The sequence below is a fragment of the Lampetra planeri genome, chromosome 6 (assembly GCF_965212315.1).
Source record: "Lampetra planeri chromosome 6, kcLamPlan1.2.h2, whole genome shotgun sequence".
In the NCBI taxonomy this organism is placed as follows: domain Eukaryota; kingdom Metazoa; phylum Chordata; class Hyperoartia; order Petromyzontiformes; family Petromyzontidae; genus Lampetra; species Lampetra planeri.
The window spans coordinates 160,861-181,802 of NC_136112.1; the positions used below are offsets into that span (position 1 = coordinate 160,861).

The 20,942-nt window shown below is 55.2% G+C and overlaps 2 protein-coding genes across 3 annotated transcripts; both read left to right on the top strand.

The window, feature by feature from the left end:
* The first annotated feature begins 241 nt into the window (after positions 1-241).
* On the top strand, positions 242-3,621 carry SPRING1 (SREBF pathway regulator in golgi 1). Of its 2 annotated transcripts, none has more exons than XM_078595127.1 (5): positions 242-845; positions 1,486-1,663; positions 2,523-2,674; positions 2,897-3,007; positions 3,140-3,621. In XM_078595127.1, exons 1-5 carry the CDS (start codon positions 750-752, stop codon positions 3,221-3,223), a joined length of 621 nt encoding a protein of 206 aa, XP_078451253.1. In that variant the 5' UTR covers positions 242-749; the 3' UTR covers positions 3,224-3,621. The 2 variants fall into 2 exon arrangements, with proteins under 2 accessions (XP_078451253.1, XP_078451252.1); XM_078595126.1 differs by having other exon boundaries at positions 249-845; positions 2,894-3,007.
* A 760-nt stretch (positions 3,622-4,381) lies between these two features.
* PPM1D (protein phosphatase, Mg2+/Mn2+ dependent 1D) lies at positions 4,382-9,714 on the top strand. The gene is made up of 6 exons (XM_078595121.1): positions 4,382-5,285; positions 5,518-5,743; positions 6,704-6,828; positions 6,982-7,169; positions 7,879-8,061; positions 8,160-9,714. The coding sequence occupies exons 1-6, from the start codon at positions 4,991-4,993 to the stop codon at positions 8,739-8,741; spliced, it is 1,599 nt and encodes a 532-aa protein (XP_078451247.1). The 5' UTR covers positions 4,382-4,990; the 3' UTR covers positions 8,742-9,714.
* The last annotated feature ends 11,228 nt before the right edge of the window (positions 9,715-20,942 follow it).

Genomic DNA, 20,942 nt, shown 5'->3' on the forward strand with positions numbered 1-20,942 from the left:
TGGATGATGATCACGTCGCTCAAGTATCGTGAGAGGGAATGCAGCTTGGTGGGGTGGCCTCGTCCAGCCGTGGAGAGACCACGTGCTGCTGCTCTTGTTGTTGACTCCGCGGGGATGGGCGGCTTGCCCGGATCGATTTCCGGCTCCACTCGCCACTGCCATCGATTCCCGCGCGTCGATCCGGGTCTCGTGGCGCTTGCTATGCCAAGTGCCGGATCGAGTGGAATCGATACCAAGAGGCACAGACCGATTCCGCGTTTGTCTTGTTAGGACGGATTCGCGGCACAGTTAATCGATCCGCGTGGATCGGATCGCTTGTGTGGAGCAGGGATTGTAAACGCAGCAAGGGAGACGTCTTCCGTGGGTCGGGATCCAGGATCCAGCCTCGGAACCTCGATCCCAGATCCCAGGATTTAGTCTCCAAGTTGATCCGGGCCGTGAGCTCTCGGTTCTGTGCTCCCGGCTCCAGATTGAAGTCGGACTTGAGCCGCTGGAATCCATATCCGCGCTGGTTACGTCTCGAGGACCCAGCCCCAGCAGGGCTCAGGGTTCAAACTCAAGGCTCCGTCCGATATCCCTCCTCCAGTATCAGACCTGCAACAGGTTCTGTGCTCGCGGCGCTTGGAGGCCGCAGTTCCCGGGCCCTGGAGCCCGGGACCCGCTCGCATCCCGAGTCCCCGCGCGGCCATGTGAGGCGGGGGGGGGGGCCCTGAGCCGAGCCGCGGCCTTGCCCGCCCGGGCCGTCCCCCATGATTTCCCGCAGGATTTTGCGCAAGCGCTGGCTCCTGTCCGTGGTGCTGGGCGCCTCCCTCATCTACTTCCTCAAGAACACCATCCGGCAGGCGGTGAGTCGTCCTCACACCGGCGCCCGGACTAACGCCAGCCTTGCCTGTAGCTCCGAGCACGACAGTTCCCAAACCGAGCCTTGCCAATATCCTCCAACAATAACCCTCACCCCGAGTCCGAGCGCTTGTCCAAACGCTAAACCCCTTAACCCTCTAACTCTAGTCCCTAAATATAACCCTACCTCTGAACGCTTGTCTACTAAAACCCTAGCCTAAATAAAACATATACCAGTACCTACATCTCAATCATTAACCATCATCCTGCACATACCCTGACTTGACCCAAAACCCCCAACACCCATCAGTCAGTGCCACACCAACTCTGCTACCCATTACCCCAAACCGACTACCTGGACCCCAAATCCCCTCGGCCTATCCCCCTACTCCTAACTCTATCTCAAACCATCTCGATGACTCCACTCATAACTGTACACACAACCCTCGCCGCATTTATGACCATTTTTTCAGTAGTCCCCCCCCCGCCGCTTTACCCTAACTCCCATGTCTCCCACACACTGTCACGCTGACGACGCCCTCTGTCACGCTGACGACGCCCTCTGTCACGCTGATGCCTTGTGACCCTGCATCACTCACCCTGACCCCTGAATCACTCTACCGCCCCCCCCCTTATGTCCCGCAGCAGGATGAGCTGACGGGGAAGGAGCGGTCCCTGCTGCAGGCGCAGGACCCCCAGCGCCGCCTCGACTGGCGCGTCCGCTTCACGCCCCACAACGGCAGCGGCGCGGGGCCTCCGGGGGGGCCTCCGGGCCGGTGCCGCAACTCGGTGCAGGGACGCATGCTGCTCACGGACGAGAGAGGCCCGTGGCCCACAACACACGCACACGATGGGCCCACGCAGCAGCCTCTGCCTATGTGTCTGCTTTGTATGTGTCTGTTGACCAGGGGCGGTTTCTTCATTAGGGCGATTGGGCGACGCACCACCAATGTCATTCAACCACAGAGTCACGCTAGCCGTCACTGTGCCTCTGGATATAGTCCAATCAGCGTCATGTCACGTTCTGTGGACTACCGCCTCTTTTTGGGCGATTTCCCTCTAGCTGAGAATCGCCCCGAGTGGTCCCATAGACTTACATTCAAAGATGTTTTTTTTCGAACGGGGGCGCTGCAATGCATTCTCTATGGCTTCCAGGAGGGCTCGCCCTAACGTGCTTACGTCATCCTACGTGCTTACGTCATCATACGTAAGCACGTTTCATCCAACAATATAATTTGTCGCCACCTAGTGGAATCTTTAATAAAAGAAACTTGAGTGGTTTGTTTTAATAGTGAGTATAGAAACAAACAAGATGTATTGTAAGAGTCACTTTATTTTTCATTAATATTAAAGAAGTGAAGTTGCCTTTACATGCTTAAGCTGTTAATTTATCCATTGCATGGGTGGACCTTATCCTTATCAATCATCCAGACATTTGCCCCCCCTGAGAGATTTTGCAGGAGCCGCCACTGCTGTTGACACCATAGACACTCTTGCAAATGAGATGTTCCCTCCCAAGGGATTATGTTGGTTAAATAGCTTAATCAATAAAAACATACAAATACACTTTTTCCACGTGAGCCTGGTCATTCTGGAGCTAATGCTGCGTGTCTGCATCCGCAAGCTTTCGACACTTCACCTGGCCCCACATTGTGTTCACGTTTGTGTGTTTGTGTCGCCAGGCTTCGTGTGTGAGCGGCGTGCGGTGCTGCCGAGCGGCTGCTGTAACGACAGTGCGCCGGGCAGTGCGCAGTACAGCTGCCAGGGCTGTCAGCCCAATGGCTGCTGCAGCATCTATGAGCACTGCGTGTCCTGCTGCCTGCAGCCTGAACAGGTGAGGGGCACAGGCATCCCTGGGGGTTTGGTTGCTTTTGCTTGAATTCTATTTTCTTCATTGTCGCATTTTTTATGTTATTGTTGTGTTATTGTGATGACGCAGGTCATTCACTTTTGCAAATTACACTTTTCCTGGTCTCTTGAGTTTTCACCTGAATGTGAGATGCCATGGATGAGGTGATGCTCAAGACGCGTGTGGCCTCGGTGCCCTTCCCAGCAGGCTGTGCTCGAGCGCTTCCTCGGCCACGCGGCAGCTGCATTCCAGAACCTCTTTCTGGCGGTGCGCGACCACTTTGAGCTATGTCTCGCCAAGTGCCGCACATCCTCACAGGTGAGAGGGCTCGCCACGCCACGGGAGGGCACGCCAACTCGCACCATTCATAATAAAGCACCACCACCACCACAGTGCTCCCACACCATGGGATTCTGGTATTCCCCCCCCTCCCTCCCACTGACTGTGCAGAGTGTGCAGCATGAGAACACGTACCGTGACCCTCGCGCCAAGTACTGCTACGGGGAGGACCCCCCCGAGCTGCTGCCAGTGTGAGCCCGGCACCACCTCATCTGCTATCTCCTTGCTGGAGCCCACCCCTCCAACGAGCAACAGGTTGTGGCAACGCTGATGGTCTCCATCTATCTCCTTGAGTCTCCACAAGTCTCCGTGTGTCTCCAGGGATCTGGTGGCGATAAAGAAACTAGCACCAGGAAAAACGTTCCATGGTCATAACTGCAAATTGTCACACTCCGCAACTATCCCACCTTCCATTCCCCCTGCTTGCCATGCCCATCGCGGTTGTTGATGCTGTATTTATAATTAAATTATGCACAATGTATAAAAAACAACCCTGCCCCAATAAGCCCTGTATTGGCGCGATGTCACGCTCTACGTGGGTATGAGCGGTGTGTAAATAAGCTACCGTCAATAAAGTGTTTGTGTTCTCGGGAGCTAATGTTATTTAACAAGAAATCTACACTAAGTCTGAGGAGCCACACTGCAACAGAATGTTTGGCCAACAGAAGACATTGTGTTTAGGAATGGGAAGAAACCCGTGTAGCACCTACCAACTCTACACACCAACACATTTTACCACGCCAAGAGAAATTCCCCATTTTAGCCTTAACACACAACAGCAAAGTGCTGTTCGCGAGCACCTGTGAAGGCCTCTACGGCACACGAAGGGGCAGGTGGCAGACCCCATGCCCAGCCGTCAGTCTCCTTCATGGAATGTTTACACCGCACCAGGAACTTCGGGCAGGTTCAGATATTAGTCGCTGGTTTTGGTCGCGAGTGGGAATCCAATTTGGGTGGCTGGGTTCGTAGTGCAGCCCACAAACCCCTACGCCACTGCTTCCTGTGCACGACGTACTCGTGTCAGCTCCTTGTTGAGGGGCGAGTGTTACCAATTCCTCCACTGGATACCATTTGATCTCCCAAGACCCATTTGCTAATCCACTGCTGGATGAGGTCCTGCAGTGTGGCTCGTGGGGGGTCATATTGGTCCGTGTGGGTTTGTGGAGGTTCAAGAGCGTTGACCCAGGGGAGAACTCTCGAGACGAGGATCATCTCCTGCAAGAGTGACCTGGGTTAGCAGCATGAGCCTGGCCGTGGGCGCAAGAGGTCCCGATGGCTGTGGCTGTGCAGGCCGGGGCGGTCCTGCACGCGCGGTGCTCGCTTATCCCGCCCAGGCTCGCACCCGCTTGGCTTCTGCCATATTCCCGGTGATTTTGGTGGAGGCTGAGAGCCCATACTGGGATGGATGAAGAGCGGATCCTGGATGACCATGCAGGTATCGGGGACCAGTCGCCGCGTCCTTGAACCCCGACGCGATGTCACCGCGCATGCGCAGACGCGGCGCGCGCGAGGAACAATAAAATCCCGCGCGGAGGAGGCCCGGACCGGCTCCCGCTCCTCGTTTCGGCGCCCACGAGCTCCAGGATCCACCTCCCGCGCTCTCCAGCTCGCCCCCTGCTCTTCTCGGCTCTCCCCGTCACCCTCCCGCACTCTCGTCTCTCTTCAGCGCCCCCACGCACTTCTCTCCCGATGTGTCCCGCTCTGCTCGACTCTCCCCGCAGCTCCCGGCGGTGACTCCGCCGCCATCTGCGTCCCGCTTCTCTCTCCCCGCAGGCAGGCCCCAACTCGGCCCCAGGCCCCCCCTCTCCCCTCTCCCCCTCGCGGCCTCCGTCATCCCTGTCGCCCCCTCGCCGCAGCAGGCCACTCGCCGCGCCTCGGTTCTCCCAGACCCTGCGGGCGTCGTAGGCCTCAGGCTTCCCCGGTGGGCCCGGGGCCCTCCGGCGGTCGCAGGCTCCCCCGGCCATGGCCCCCGTGGCCCGCTACTCGCTGCGGGTGAGCGCAGCGGTGGCGCAGGGCGGCAGGAGGTACATGGAGGATGCGGCCGTGGTGGTTCGGGAGAGGCTGAGGGGCCACGAGGTCACGTTCGTCGCGGTGTTCGACGGCCACGGGGGCTCCGAGGCGGCGCTGTTCGCGAGGCGGCACCTGTGGGCCGCGCTGCGGAGGGACCGGCAGCTGCTGTCGCCGCGGCCCGAGCGCGTGTGTGCGGCCCTCCGGGAGGCGTTCGTCGCCACACACCGCGCCATGTGGCACAAGCACCGTGAGTGGTGGAGGTGGGGGGCTGAGCGATGGATGAGAGGCTGGGGGGGGGCTAACATGTGTGAGAAGTGAGGGGCAGGGACGGAGGCGAGGGTTGGGAGAGAGGTGGTGTGGGTTTTGAAAGTGGTGGGCAGTGCTGCCACTTGCGCATGTCCTGGAGTGCGTGGATTTGGATGAACTTCGCGCTCTGCCTCGTCTCTCTCTCTCCACCCTCTCCACCCTCGCATCCCCAGCCGAGTGGCCGCGCACGGTGAGCGGTCTCCCCAGCACGGCGGGCACCACGGCCACGGCGCTGCTGTTCCGGGGCTCCCACCTCTACGTGGCGCACGTGGGGGACTCGGGGGCGGTGCTGGGCGTGCGGGGGGGACCCGGCGGGGCCCTGCGGGCCGTCGAGGTGACGCGCGACCACAAGCCCGAGTGCCCGCGAGAGAAGGAGCGCATCGAGCGCTTGGGCGGCAGGTATGGGAGTGGGGGCCCTGCAGAAACGGCGGCCACTCGACTGTAGCCCCAACCCATCGTGTCTCTTCACGCTCGCCTATAAAAACAATGCTGCTGTACGGATGCCACCAATGAAACACATTCTGACTTGTTGACAGGGTGGTAAGGCTCGCATGCGTGCGGTGAGGAAGGGTGGTGAGTAAGTCTAGCGTGTGTGCGGTGAGGCAGGGTGGTGAGTAAGTCTAGCGTGTGTGTGCGGTGAGGCAGGGTGGTGAGTAAATCTAGCGTGTGTGTGCGGTGAGGCAGGGTGGTGAGTAAGTCTAGCGTGTGTGTGCGGTGAGGCAGGGTGGTGAGTAAGTCTAGCGTGTGTGTGCGGTGAGGCAGGGTGGTGAGTAAGTCTAGCGTGTGTGTGCGGTGAGGCAGGGTGGTGAGTAAGTCTAGCGTGTGTGTGTGCGGTGAGGCAGGGTGGTGAGTAAGTCTAGCGTGTGTGTGCGGTGAGGCAGGGTGGTGAGTAAGTCTAGCGCGTGTGTGCGGTGAGGCAGGGTGGTGAGTAAGTCTAGCGTGTGTGTGTGCGGTGAGGCAGGGTGGTGAGTAAGTCTAGCGTGTGTGTGTGCGGTGAGGCAGGGTGGTGAGTAAGTCTAGTGCGTGTGTGTGCGGTGAGGAAGGGTGGTGAGTAAGTTTAGCGTGTGTGTGCGGTGAGGCAGGGTGGTGAGTAAGTCTAGCGTGTGTGTGCGGTGAGGCAGGGTGGTGAGTAAGTCTAGCGTGTGTGTGTGCGGTGAGGCAGGGTGGTGAGTAAGTCTAGCGTGTGTGTGCGGTGAGGCAGGGTGGTGAGTAAGTCTAGCGCGTGTGTGTGCGGTGAGGCAGGGTGGTGAGTAAGTCTAGCGCGTGTGTGCGGTGAGGCAGGGTGGTGAGTAAGTCTAGCGTGTGTGTGCGGTGAGGCAGGGTGGTGAGTAAGTCTAGCGTGTGTGTGCGGTGAGGCAGAGTGGTGAGTAAGGCCGGTGTGGAGCGCGTCGTGTGGACCAGGCCGGTGCTTGCCCACACGGGGCCCGTGCGGCGCAGCACGGCCGTGGACCACATCCCCTTCCTCGCCGTGGCACGCGCCCTCGGTGAGTACGCAACTCGCTACGTAACTCAACTGTGCCTCCTCGCCGCAACTCGCTTCAGAGGAACGCGGTCATAAAGAGTCGCCCATTGGCTTCGTGACTCTCCCCTCTCTTTCCTCTGTCGGCCTCTCTCCCCGCGTCTCTTTCTCTCCGAAGGGGATCTGTGGAGCTACGATTTTGGCCGCGGGGAGTTTGTGGTGTCCCCCGAGCCGGATGTGTCGGTGCGGACCATCGACCCGAGTCGCGACGCCCTCATTGTCCTGGCGAGCGACGGCGTCTGGAATGTTTCGTCGCCCGCCAGCACCGTCAGCACCTGCTGGGACGAGTGCGAGCGCCGCGGAGGGGTTGGTGCCACACACAGACAAAGATTATATCTGGAGCATCGTGTAACGGGTGTCCCAGCCTTGTTACTACACAAATAGATGCACAAACGCGCACGCATGAACACATAACTGCAAAGAAAATTGACGCACACCGACAACAACAGCCCACTAAATGGTGGTGACATCACCACGGCACTTGTGCCAGGCTAGATGCACGAGATCACACCCCTGACAGGAGATCACGGGACGGAATCAGGTGTTATGGGTTGACGAAGTGAGATGATTGGCAGATGCGCACCGCGTGTGCTCCCCACTGTGCCAACTTGCTGATTATGAGCATCGCTCCTTCGCTCGTTGTTGTTGGTAGGAGGCTGTATTCACCTAGCCTGGCACTGCCCAGTAGCTTCCTTCACAAGCCGCCTCCACAGTGGCCAATCTCTGCTGGTACCATTCAATGGCATGTCCAATCTGTTCCAAATCCTGTACCGCATTAGCCTGCTGTCACACCTGTAGCTACAGACCATCTCATCCACCCACATATAGTATTTGTGTAAATTAGCCTGTTCCTTATTTTCAAAATGTTTCATGATTGGGATTGTTTCTTGATGAATATTGCACAACCGTAATATTTTTGCCTTATCAAAATGCGTTTAAGGGTCTGTACTATGTGCCTTAATGCACACACACAGCCTCCTCCCACCTCGCCCCGTGTATCTCCCCGGGCGTGCAGGTGGAGCGGGAAGGAGCGCCGTCTCTGGCCGGCCTGCTTGTGTCACACGCCCTCGCTCGGTGGCGCGGGCGCATGCTGCGTGCCGACAACACCACGGCCATCGTGATCCGCGTACTTCCGGCCTCGCCACAGGGCGAACGCGGCCCGGACGCCCCCCTCTCCCTCCTCCTGCCCCCCCCACAGGTGTGTTCGCCAGTGTGCGGTAGCCATATAGTTGTGAGGAAGTGACCGGTGCGGCGGTGGCGATGTGACCGGTGCGTGATGCTCCTTTATGCACGCAGGGCACAGATTTCGACAGTGGCCGGGAACTGGCCATGACCATCTCTGAAGAGGCCTGCGATGAGGGGCTCGACGCTGGAGAAGAGGGGCTCACCGGGGGAGGGGTTGGGCTCGTTGCCTGTGCCGCCGTGTGCCGTGAGAAGCGGAGTCCCGGGCACGTGCATGACATCGCGCTCACCCCGGCGTCCGCACGTCCATCCCGGCCGGGTTCGACGAGGCCTTCGCAGGGCCCCCCGGCCCCCCACGACGGGGCGGCCGCTGCTGTCACGTTATTAGACAGGTGGGGCACGGAGCCCCCCTCCCCGACGGCCGCGAGGTCCTTGGGCCCTCTTTCCACCACGTGTGCGCGGGTCAAGGGGACCCTGGGGGAGTCGAGCGTCCCTAACTCGGCCCCCCCTGCCAAGAGTCCCCGGCGGGGGGAGGCGGGGGGCGCCGGGGGGCCCAAGCCTCGATTGGCGGGGGGAGGCGCCGCCGCTGCGCGTCGGTGGCGGCGCCGGCCACGCAGGGTGAACGGCGCGGCCGCCCGGTGCGCCCGGACGCTCCCCGTCGCCACCACGAAGACAACGGCGATAGGCGTGCGATAGGGATCACCGGTAGGGGTCACCGAGAGGGTTCGGTGATGGGAGTCAGTGGGGGTCAACTGCCAGGGGTCACGTTCCACCTGGGGGAGTGGAGGGGGGGGTAGCTGTCGTGGTGCTCAATGCTCTTGTCCCCATTCTTTTAATCGGTTGCTGTGTGCCGTGGGAGTGTCGCTGCGGGTTGAGTTGTCGTGAGATGTAGGTGTTATCTGCCCCGTTTATAATTAATTTTTATATTTGGTCAAATGGATGGGACGAACAAACGTGTGAAAACGCATCTCGCTCAAGGACGAGATGAAAAATGATCATACTCGTGTCTTTTATATTTTTTAGGACTAAATACATTTTTGTTGCAGTGAAATTAAGATTAAATAAACTTTGCGTGACGGCTCCCTGCAAATGACTCCTAATTGAGACGCTAATGTCATTGGCGGCAAGTGCCCGTGACGGATAATTCCTCTTGAAAACGGTGAGACTCGTTCAACTTGGGGTGGCAGCGCAGTGGACACACTCGTGGCCCATAGTGAGAAGCACCTGGGTTTGATTCCTGACTCGGGTGCATCTGTGTGGAGTTTGTATGTTCTCCCTCTGTTCTGCATGTGTTTCCTCCAGGTTCTATTTCCATAGCTAAAATAAAAAAAAACATACAATGTAAGCACCTCTAATGAGCATGGTTGGGTATGTACGGTGCAGAAGAAGTTCGACACAGTATTGGCCAAACAATGCAGAAAAATCACCTTCAAATTGGGATCGCACAAAGCAACATCACCCCAAACTGAAAAATTTGTAGGACCCTCAAAAAGAGTATTAAGCCTTGGTTGGGGTTTTCTGGGTAAACAAGGGTAATTATAAAAAGAATACTTGTACCTTTTATCCTTTTCATGTATGTTGTCATTGTAAGCGCGGCGTGAGTCGTGATTGTCGTGATGGGTGCTGCAGGCCCTGTGCCATGCCTCAATAAAAGTTTCTTCTTTCTCCACGTGAGCTGCTGCTGCCTCCTCTGGGAGCGGGGCCTCGTCTCGAGGTGCCGCTACTAACAAGGAGGGTCTGGAGTCACTGCTCGCGGCATGTGGCTCCATTCGTCATTTCTAAAACGTTATTTCCGGCTCAAATGAGCAATCAGGCACAGATGCTCGTCTCTCGTTTACTGCCCTCAGCCAGTGGTGGAAATTCCACATTCTCAAGGCAGGGGCGTGTGTCAATCGGACACTTGGCTTTGACTTCCCTAAAAAGTGCTACTCATTTTTACCGACTGGAGGGAGGGATTAGTCAACCCCCCAAATCAGGATTTGAACTCGCAACCTTCCAATTGGGTGCCATCCACTCGACCGCAAAGCCACCTGGCTGGATTTTTGTTGAAAGCGGAGATGTGTGACGAGAGAGCGAGAGCTCTGCACCAACGGTAACTCCAAGTTACTCGTAAGTCAAGCCTCGACTCGGGTGCTTCTCTGCGTGGAGTTCTCCCCCTGTTATGCTGCATGGGGTTTCTCCAGATTATCCGGTTTCCTTCCATGGTATTCTCCAAACATCCCAAGGCTGAAAAATTACCTGCAAATTACTACATTTATTGAACACAACAACATGGCCTCCCGACTGCGACAACTTGAAAGGGACCTCCTGAAGGAGTCAAGAACACGCGATCTCACAATGAACGATCATAAACGACGCTCATGCTCGTTCTGTGCCGTCCATGATTGGGTTTTTCCTATAACTTGGACTCAAATCCAGCAGAGAGGGTCCTTGCCCCTGAACCGCTGGTAGTTCACCTGCTGTGGTCGTGGCGCATGGCAGCTGGTGGCTGTGCTGCTCGTGGCTGCTGTAGCTCATGCAGAATAGAGGGAGAACACACAGATGGCCAGCACCCGTCACGACAGTCACGACAGGAGAAGGCGGTGCAGCTGTACGGGGATAGAGTGCGGCGCCATCACGCAAGGCGGCGTGGGCTTTATCCAGGTGCTCCAGTTTCCTTCGCCTTGGTATGATCAACACAACTCGTCGTTATTGGCAGAGAACATCTCAAAATGAAAACCCAATGCAGCAGCAGTACCCTCCTGCAAATGAGTCATTCGACTCGGTGTGGCTCTCCTGCTAAATAAGTATATTATCATAGCATTGGTTAAAGCCAGCTGGACTGCTGATGAGACTGAAGAAGGAACCCAGTAATCCCGTCTCCCGACTTCGCTCGTCGCTATCCCCGCAACAGCCGCCAGGGGGCGCCACAGACCGCGCCCTGAGACTCGGATCAAGGCGACATGGAGGCAGGAGGCAGAGCGGATACAGGCGGACAAACGAATGGAGACAGAGAGACCGGGAATGTGAGGCCCCGTTGCTCAACCTTTGGAATATCGGGGGTTCTCCTTTCCCGTCTGTCCCTCTAAGACCCAGCGGGGTCTGTGGGGACTCAACGGGGTCCGCGTTGTGGGTGAGCGGTGTCGGGGTGGAGGAACAACAGGGTCCGAAGGGGGCACCTGGAGTCCCGGGAACCGTGCGCGTGCATGAGTGCGTGGATTGCGTGAAGCGCTCACAGATCCTTGAAAGATCTGGACATAGTCCAAATCGGGGAGCTCCTCCGACAGCGAGTCTGAGTTGGCTGGGTTATGCAGTCCACATGCCCAGCCACCGCATGCCCAAGGAGCTTCCGTTTGGCCAGATAGAGGGGTCTAAACGGGCGCGACACGGGCTCGAGACGAGATGGGCTGATGCGGAACAGGAGCGTGTGGGGCTGGGTGGGCTTGCCGACGACCGGTACCAGCGGTGTGAGGATCGGCCTTTCTGCAGGAGGCTCATGAATGACCCTACTGGGGAGTTTGAGGCAGTCACCATCGAACAACAGCGGAGGGTGGAGGATCGACGCTCACAACAACATGCAGAGCGGCAAGCGGATAAAACGCAGCAAGTTGGCACAGTCGAGAGCACATGTGGTGCATCTGCCAGTTATCTCAGTTAACCCATGGCATTTGGATCTGTTCCGTGACCTTCGGTCAGCGAGCCTTCGACGTGGCCTCAATGTGCACCTAGCCTGGCACAAGCTCCGTGGTGACGTCACCGCCACTTAGTAGCGAACAGCGGCTGTTATTGTACACGTGTGCCCCGCGCCTGTGCTACATGATCCATATCCACGCTTTTGAGTCAGAGTTGATTTAGACGCGATGATGGCGATGATGGCGGTGATGTCTTTGCCCCCCTCGGCACCAGCATCGCGAAGAGGTCGCGGGTTTAAGTGAATACTGGTTCATGTGAATGCGGGTTCATGTGAATGCGGGTTCATGTGAATGCGGGTTTAGGAAATCAGCACGGGTTTCGATGGATGCGGGCTAAGCTGAACGTGTGGTTGTGTGAGTGGGTTGTGTGAGTGAGAGGTTGCGTGAGTGAGTGGTTGTGTGAGTGAGTGGTTGTGTGAGTTATTGGTTGTGTGAGTTAGTGAATGAATGATCGTTTGAGTGAATGTGTGGTTGGGGAAATGAGGCGGTGTGTGAATGTATGGTCATGTGAACGTGAGTTTAGGTTTTGTGAGTGTGTGAGTGCGTCTACATTTGAGCAAGACCGTGAATGTGTGTGAGACTGGCAATCGAGAGTATGATAGAGAATGTGTTTGATAGTGTGAGAGAGACTGTGTGTGAGTGAGGGTGAGTGAAAGGTGTGAGTGTGACTCACACACTCTCACACGTGTGAGCGCTGTTTCCCTTCATGCTGGTAGCGAGAGGAAGAAGCAAGGATATCATCATTCACATGGCTAATGCTCTGATTGTTTATGTTTCCGCGTGTTCATCCAGGAGAGCCTCGCTGAGTCTCGGGACGATTTTTTCGAAGGCTCTTGCCAAGTTCTCAGTAAGGGCCACATCGCTGCTGTTTGTGAGCCGAATTGAGTACTTTGCAGGTAACTTTTCAGCATTGGGATGTTTGTCAAATGCCTGTTCAGAATCTTTCTTTATCCTGGAGAAATCCGATGAGCTATGAAGCTCTTTTCACAGATGTCCAGTAGGGGCGGGTCAGAAAGTTACAACAAACAACACAAAAAGCGATAGGAGTGCAAAGTATAGGGGAAGTAACTACATTACTAAAAGTAAGTATATACGTTCAAATCGCACAAGTACAAGCTTGAACAAGGCAGAAAAACATCAGCAAAAGCAGTCCCAGACCACACCAAGACAACACACAGCCCCTCGATAAAATTGCGCATACAAATTGAACTATCGATACACGGGTAAGGATCAGAGTTACAAATCATATTGGTAAATGTAGCTGTATCCAGCACTAATCTTTTGTTTCAATTATTTACTTACCTTTCCTATAAGATTGCACTCCTATCGTTTTTTTATTTGTTGTTGTTGTAACTTTCTGACCTGCCCCGACTCGACATCTGTAAAAAAAGAGGTTTTATAGCTCCACGCATTCCTCCAGTATAAATACAGATTTTGATTCTGATATTTTTTAAAGGAAGATTTACGATGTTAAAGGAGCAAACAAGGATTTTCTAAAGCTTTGTCACCTATTCCAATTCTCGTTTTTGGGATAGTTAAAAGTCAATAAGATGCACGTCTTATATTTCTTCAGTTTTCCAAGGGGTTATTTAATTAGCTAGGTATTACTCAGATTTGCCAATAAGGATGTTATGGATGAACAGGGCCCAATGCAGACGTCGTCTTGCATCCAGAGATGTTAGATTGGATTTTAAGAAGAGGTCACAATGGTGGGTCTTACATGGTACATCTAGTGCAAATGGAAGAGCAGAATGAAAAAGTGGGTTTAGTGTTTCATTAGCCGATGATCTGTAAACAGCGTCATACTAGTCAAAAATGGTAGAACGATTAGCTATGGGAGTAAATCGGAGAGGAAACCCACGAAGAACATGGGGCGAGAACACACAAACTCCGCACAAGAAAGGCACCCGGGTCGGGAATTGAACCCAGGCGCGTGTGGATGAGAGGCGCCAGTCTCCCTCCCCACTGCGCCGCCTGCCGCCCGCCGCCCGTGGCACAAGAGAGGAATCGGATCCCGCGAGGCCGAGAGCGCGCGGAGCTGCGACTCGCTCGGCACTCATCTCGCGTGCCGAGCGTGCGACCCGGGAGATGATCCCATTGCCTCTCCAGGGACTCCCCAGGTGACGCGCGTGTGTGTGTCTGTGTGCGCACTTGCCCCAAAAGTCTGTTAATGCTATAAGGGCGATCTTTGTCTTTCTCTGTGTGTTCGGATACATTTACAATCGTCAAGGCACAAAACGTCGGGATGATGTTTAACGCCTGTGGTGGTTCATCTTCAGAGTTCATCCGTTCGGCGAACATCCATAGCCATTAATATGTACATATATATGCGTATGCATATGTATGAATACATATATATATAAATGCATATATATGCGTGTTGTGACCGTGCGCGTGTTATTAACTCAGCGAGTGAGTATCCTCTACAATGTTGCTGTGTTGGAAGTCGTGCTCAAACACAGACAGCAATAGATTGCAATGCGCTTCTGTGCGCATGTATTTGTGTATGTCTTTGTATTTGGGTGCAATGTGTATTCATGGTAGATTCGTGTGTATGTGTGTATTTATTGGGGGGAAGCTTTTGGCATGTCCTGGGCCTCCCCTAGCTTGACTCGCCCGTAAACGAGACGATTGGTGCGGTGTGTAAACATCGCCACTGGGGAGACAAAAGCGGTCGGGCAAGGGCTGTTAGCGAGCAACTATGAAATCTGGCCAACACGACGCTTGGCCGCCTTCATCTCCCCAGTGCTGATGTTCAGACACACCACAGCAGAGAGGACAGACTCATTTAAGGCTGAGTCGATATCGGGGAAGGTTCCACGACCGTTTCAGCTGTGTGACAACAGTTGTCGGTCGTGAGCGGGAATCGAAATCGGGGCGCCGAGTTGGTAGCGCAGTGCGCTAACCACTGTGCCACCGCTCCCCATACAACACACACACATATATACAAAGACAAATACTTGTGGGGCAAGTGGCAACAACGAGCCACGAGGGGTGGGTGGCCACCTTCACGCCAGCCGCCTTTGTGTCCCGAGTGGCGATGTTTACACACCGCACCAAGTACTCATTTCAGGCTGAGTCGACCTCGGAAAGCTCCAGGAACGGTTCAGATATTCGTCACTTGGTGTTGGCCGTGAGCGGGAATCGAGCCCGGGTCGTCAAGTTCGAAGTGACGCGCGCTAAACCGCTACACTACTTCTACACAACAACAACAACGACCGCCATTCGCCACTCAGTGGCGGTGACGCCACCATGGCGCTTGTGCCAGGCTATGTGCACGTTAAGGAGCCATCCATTTAGTACGTACACAAAGATCTGTCAAAACTTGACCCCTCCCCCCTCCCTGTACGCACGCGTACTTTTTACACGTACGCTTGACGCACCCCGCACCCCGAATCCTATAGAACGGCCGATATTTAATCCACGCAGAAACGATCAAGGATTAATAATATTAACGTGTTTAAGCAAACAGATAGTTCACCGCCGGACTATCTAACTCATTTGCAGGCCAATGTAGACAAATTATCGAGGCTTCACCCCCCCCGTTTCCTATGCGTACGTACATTGTCAGTAGACCCCCCCAAACGCAAGCGTACGCATTTGGGTTAACCCCCCCCCCCCCTCCATGCGTACGTACTCAATGGATGGCCCCTAAGGCCACGTGGAGTGTCGAACGCCCGCTGGCAGGTCACGGGGCAGACTCAGATGTCATGGGTTGACTAAGATGACTGGCAGATGCACCACATGTGCTCCAGACTTTGCCAACTTTTTTGTGTTTTAGCTGCCCGGCGCTCCGCTCGTTGTTGTGAACGTTGTTCCTCTGCTCTCCGTTGTTGTTGGAGGGCGACTGCGTCCAAAAGCCCAGTAGCGTCTTTCATGAGCTTCCTCCACAAAGGTCGATCTTGACATCACTGGTACGAGTTATCGACAAGTCCACTCCACTCCACATCCTCCTGTACGACATCAGTACATCAGCCTGAGCCGTGCCCGTTTAGTCCCCTCTATCCGGTCAAACAAAAGCTGCTTGGGCATGAGCTGGCTTGGCATGCGATTTGTGAGTTCATCACACAATCTAGCCTGGTTAAACCCAGAATGGATCGTAGGCAGGCCAGCCTAAATGTTTCTAACCGGCGCAGATGATCCATTGGGGGGGTGGGAGAGTACAAATTTCACAAGCATAGAGAAAGGAGGACATGACTGTGGAATAGAAGACCCGAAGTTTCGTTTCGAGCGACAGACCAAGTCGCTTCCACACAGCGTTACGCAGCCGGTAATAAAATGCGGCCCGACTTATTCGGAGTGAGACCTCTGCTGTCAAACCGGAGCTGGTCATAAGCACACCCACACCTGCACACACACACACAAAGATCCAAAGACAAAGATCTCCCGTATAGCCTCAACAGACTGTAGAGGCAAGTGCTGTTAGCGAGCACCTATGAAGGTCGGCACGGCACACGAGGGGTGGGTGGCCAGCACCACGCCCGGCCGTCTTTGTCTCCCTAGTGGCGATGTTTACACATCGCACCAGGTACTCATTTCAGACTGAGTCTACCTAGGGGAGGCCCATGACCGGTTCAGATCATTGTTACTGGTGTTGGCCATGAACGGGAATCGCCAGGTTCGTAGCATAGCGCGCTAACTGCTGTACACACACACCCACTCCTCTACACACACCCCCGTACACACACACCTACACCTGTACACACACAACACACACACACACCTGTACACACCCACACCTGTACACACACCCACACCTTTACACACACACCTGTACATACACACACCCACACCTGGACACACACACACCTGTACACTGTGTATACCATTTGCAGGGTAACACCAATACAATTCTCCTTGCAGTGGAGCCGCGCGTTTTTTGGCGAGATGTCCGACGTTTTACTCCACTTGTTGGGAGCTTCTTCAGGAACTACCGACCAACACGCGGGACAACCCAAAAGCACATCGAACAAATATACACATACAAAGATAAAGACACGTACACCTTTTTACACGCACACAAAGATCACCCCTAGAGCAGTGACAGGCTCTTGGGGCAAGTGGCGTTAGCCCGAACCTGTGAAAGCCGGAACGGAACACGATGGGGTGGGTGGTCAACACCACGCCCGGTCCGCTTTGTCTACACACCGCACCAAGTACTCATTTTAAGGCTGAGTTAACTTAGGGGAGATCCAGAACCGGTTAATGCATTCGACATCGATGTTGATTGCAGCGGGAATGAAACTCGCGTCTCCGAGTTCGTACCGCAGCGCACTAACCACTGCGCCACCAGTCCCCATATATTGTATCCCCACACATATATACAGCACAACAAAGACAACAACAGAGACAAAGATCCCTCCCATTAAATCTTAAATACGTGGTGGCAAGCGCTGCTAGCGAGCACCTCTGAAGGCCGGGACGGCACACGAAGGGTTGGGTGGCCAGCATCAAGCCCGACCGCCTTTGTCTCTCCAGTGGCGATGTTTACACACCGCACCAGGTACTCATTTGAGGCTGATATGGGGGAGGCCCCGGGACTGGTTCAAATTATCGTCACTGGTGTTGGCCGTGAGCGGGAATTGAACTCCGGGGGCAGGGTTGGTAGCGAAGTGCGCTAACATCTGCGCCACCGCTCCAGACCCATATATATACATATACAGAAATATATTATTGGGAACAAATATATTAGAAAGATATTAGGAAGCCACTGGAGCGATGCAATTTGAAATTTAGATTGAAATCTAATTTCTTTAGAACTGCTTTTCATGTTTAGTTAGCTGTGCTTCCATTGCACCTGCGATTAGCGGTTGGAACGTACGGTGCGAAAGAAGATGAACATACATACAAGATCACCCATGTAGCCGACATAAGTCGAGTGTATATTCCTGTGTATATGTGTGTGTACTCATTTATTGTTTCGTTACCGATAACCGCATGAAAAACTCGGTTACCGGTTTTCCGCACACAAATGGAAATGAATGAATCAATAAACATCAGAGACTGAGCGGTTAGCAGCGCGCTGGACATTAACGATTCGATTCCATCTCCAGGCTTGGCAGTTGAAACAATGAGGCGAGTTCCTTAAATCCTCACACCCGCCTCTGTCCACACAGCGGTACTGACGGCTTCACCGCAGTCCATCGGCAATTCACGTGCAGTGCAGTCAAGTGTGGTACGATCACCTTTTCCAAAACGTCTGTTCAGCGTGGAAGAGTAGACCAAAGTCCCTCATATCGTACGTAGCCAATCGTACTAATCGGAGGTTCAGGGGAAGGACAGCAACAAAAAGCAGTTGTAAAGAAACGAGTTTTCTCGTAGAGCGGCCTCGAGTGGAGGCCATTCCGCACGCAGCGGAGCGAGCAAGGCAACCGCGGGGGGGGGGGGGCAAAAGAAGCGCGCGGTGCCGTTTGTGCGTTGCCAATCGATACTTTCATCATTAACATTCACCTGGAAACGATTACCGGTTCATGACTTTCGGAACCGGTAATCGTTCTGAATAAGGTTACCGGCTCATCCGTTATCATTAAAACTAACCCTGGTACCTATGCTCACATGTACAAAATATTGATATAATGCATATACTCAGACACATACAACACACGCGGTAAAAATATTAATAAATTCCGGAACACAAAGTATAATGAATATGCGAGTTTCCACAAGACACACCAATGTACTCATACGCTCTTTCACCGTGAAATCCAGTAGTAATTGACTACAAGGGATTTGTGAATACGTGAACATGCAACTGTAAATGCTGTCCACCCCAAACATCCCCTGTACATGTGATGGGAAATACCATCACAGCGGGAGCATGCGTGCTGGCAGGAATCAAATACGGCCACAGGTTCAGCTCTACTGTGGTTAGTGGTCTCGACAAGGCTGGCAGAGGATTTACATGGCACACAAGGCACGGTGGGAGTCGTGCCCTTTTCTCTGTGAGAAACACCTGCGCATGTGAGTGATCGTGTTCACACAGAACGCCGATGCCTACACAGCGCACGAGGCATTCATTTAACGTTCAGTCTACCTAGGGGAAGGCCATGGCCGGTTCCCATATCGGCCACAGATGTCGACAGACGCAAACTCACTGTCGTGCACACGGACCCATGTCACCTGCACAAGCAGCGGGCATTGTGGGATGGTACACTAGTCAGTTACCATGGGACCCGCGCCTGTTACCATGGTGAACGAGCACATTTCCATGGTAACACCAGCGTCAGGGTAACTTACCTGATTTCTATGGTAACGTCGCCCCCGCTCCCGCCCCTACCCACCCCCTCACCTCCTACCCCACCCCCTGACCGCCCACTAACGGAATCGATATAAATTGAAGACTCAGCGCAGAGGAGACCGGGTCCCTAATCCACGCGGCGTCAACACTGATCCGAGGAGGGGGGGGGGGTCGGGAGACGAGGGGGGTCCAAGGGGCAGACGGAGGAGGAGTAGGAGAGAGGGGGGAGGCATACAAAATGGAACACCACGCACACAAAGACTCCCTGTGTATCCGTGCGCACTGCTAAGTGCTGTCAGCGAGCACCTGTTCAGGTCGCTACGGCGCACGATGGATGGTGGAGCATCGGGTTCACTCACGGCACCAGGTGCCATGTGAGGCTGAGTCAACGTAAGAGAGGCCCAGGAACTCGGTTCGGATGTGTCTCGCTGATGTTGGCCGAGAGCAGGAATCGAGCTCGGATCACCGGATCGATAGCGCAGTACCCTAACCACTGCGCCACCGATCTCCATACACGCATACTGTACACATGCACACGCATACTGTACACATGCACACGTATACATCCAGGTCGCATCAGCACTCTCAGACGCGCCGTCCTCTGAGATGTGGTCAAGGTTCGCGTGGACTTCCCTCCCATGTCGAGGGCTCCGTCTTTAGCAGACTCACACCGAGTCCTCCCTGACTCCCCGTGCCCAACCACCGCGACCACACCGCAGGTCACCACCACACAAAGACAAAGACCCCCCGTGTAGCCTCTAACAAACTGCAGGGGCAAGTTCTGTCGAGAGCACCTATGAAGGCGACACGGCACACGAGGGGGTGGGTGGCCAACCCCACGCTCGGCCGCCTATTTTTCCCCAGTGGCGATGTTCAGACACCGTAGCAGGTACTCGTTTGAGGTTGAGTCGACCTAGGGGAGGCCCATGATCGGTGTTGGCCGTGAGTGGGAATCGAAGTCGGGTCGCCGGGTTCGGAGCGCAGCGCGCTAACCGCTACACGACAGCTCCCGACTCACCGCACGAAGTCACGATTCTCTCTGATTTCTCCGTCGCACTGCTCGAGGAACAGTCGATGAGGAACACGTGGCGGTGGTGAGGAACACGGCGAGGTGGTTCACGTGGCCTCAAGGTGGTGGCGGTGGTTGTGGGGGTTGTTGTGGGGAGCGGGACCTGATGCGGTGTCACCCCCCCTCTCGTGTGCCACGACAGCCTTCATAGACGCTCGCTAACAGCACCCGCCCCACTAATCTTGTTGAGGCTATGCTGGGGGATCTTTGTCTTTGTTGTTGTGGTGGTTGATGTTTTTATGTCGATGGTGCCTACACCTGGGGGGGGGGACGCATAAATGATTGGCGCGCGCCGCAAGCGCTGATTGGCTGTTAATGCCGCAGCGCACACGGGACCTTTGACCCAGCGGAGATAATTATTTAATTAATTCGGAGAATTAATTGCGGGTTTATGGAGGCGTGACTCGGCGTGAAGACGGGAGCTCGGCCCCGCCACCCCATCCCTCTCATCCCTCCTCGTTCCCCGCTCCTCCATTCCCATCACTCGTCACTCTCCCGTCTCTTCTCTCGCTCTCCCCTCTGTCCTCTGTCTCCCTTCTCTCAGATCTCTCTCCTCCCCCCAACTCCCCGCTCTCCCTTCTCACTGCACTCTCCCCGACTCCGCTGGGCCGTGGCGAGGAGTCACAGGCGACGGCGCGCTCCCACGCGAGATCCACGCTCTCCCCCCCCTCTCTCCCTGCCTCTCTCTGTCCCGTGCCCTCTCCCGTGCCCTCCCCTTGCCCCTCTCCCTTCCCCGCGGGCGCTTCTGGCAGGAGATCACAGCCCCCGCGCCCCCCGCCCCCCTCCCCGGGCAGGACGCGCGTTGGAGATGAAGATGTCTATTCCTCTGCTCTCCCCCGCGCTCTATTCTCTTATCTCGCTCCTATCTCTCCTTTGTACCCACTTCTCTCTTCTCTCCCCACTCTCCTTCTCTGCCTCGT

What these genes read in the sequence shown, in the direction of transcription:
- SPRING1 (XM_078595126.1), top strand. Translation starts at nt 750, where the DNA reads ATGATTTCCCGCAGGATTTTGCGCAAGCGCTGGCTCCTGTCCGTGGTG. An exon ending in AGAACACCATCCGGCAGGCG is followed by an intron (nt 846 to 1,485) that starts GTGAGTCGTCCT and finishes TATGTCCCGCAG; the next exon opens with CAGGATGAGCTGACGGGGAA. An exon ending in GCTGCCTGCAGCCTGAACAG is followed by an intron (nt 2,675 to 2,893) that starts GTGAGGGGCACA and finishes TGCCCTTCCCAG; the next exon opens with CAGGCTGTGCTCGAGCGCTT.
- PPM1D (XM_078595121.1), top strand. Translation starts at nt 4,991, where the DNA reads ATGGCCCCCGTGGCCCGCTACTCGCTGCGGGTGAGCGCAGCGGTGGCG. An exon ending in ATCGAGCGCTTGGGCGGCAG is followed by an intron (nt 5,744 to 6,703) that starts GTATGGGAGTGG and finishes GCGGTGAGGCAG; the next exon opens with AGTGGTGAGTAAGGCCGGTG. An exon ending in CGCCGTGGCACGCGCCCTCG is followed by an intron (nt 6,829 to 6,981) that starts GTGAGTACGCAA and finishes TTCTCTCCGAAG; the next exon opens with GGGATCTGTGGAGCTACGAT.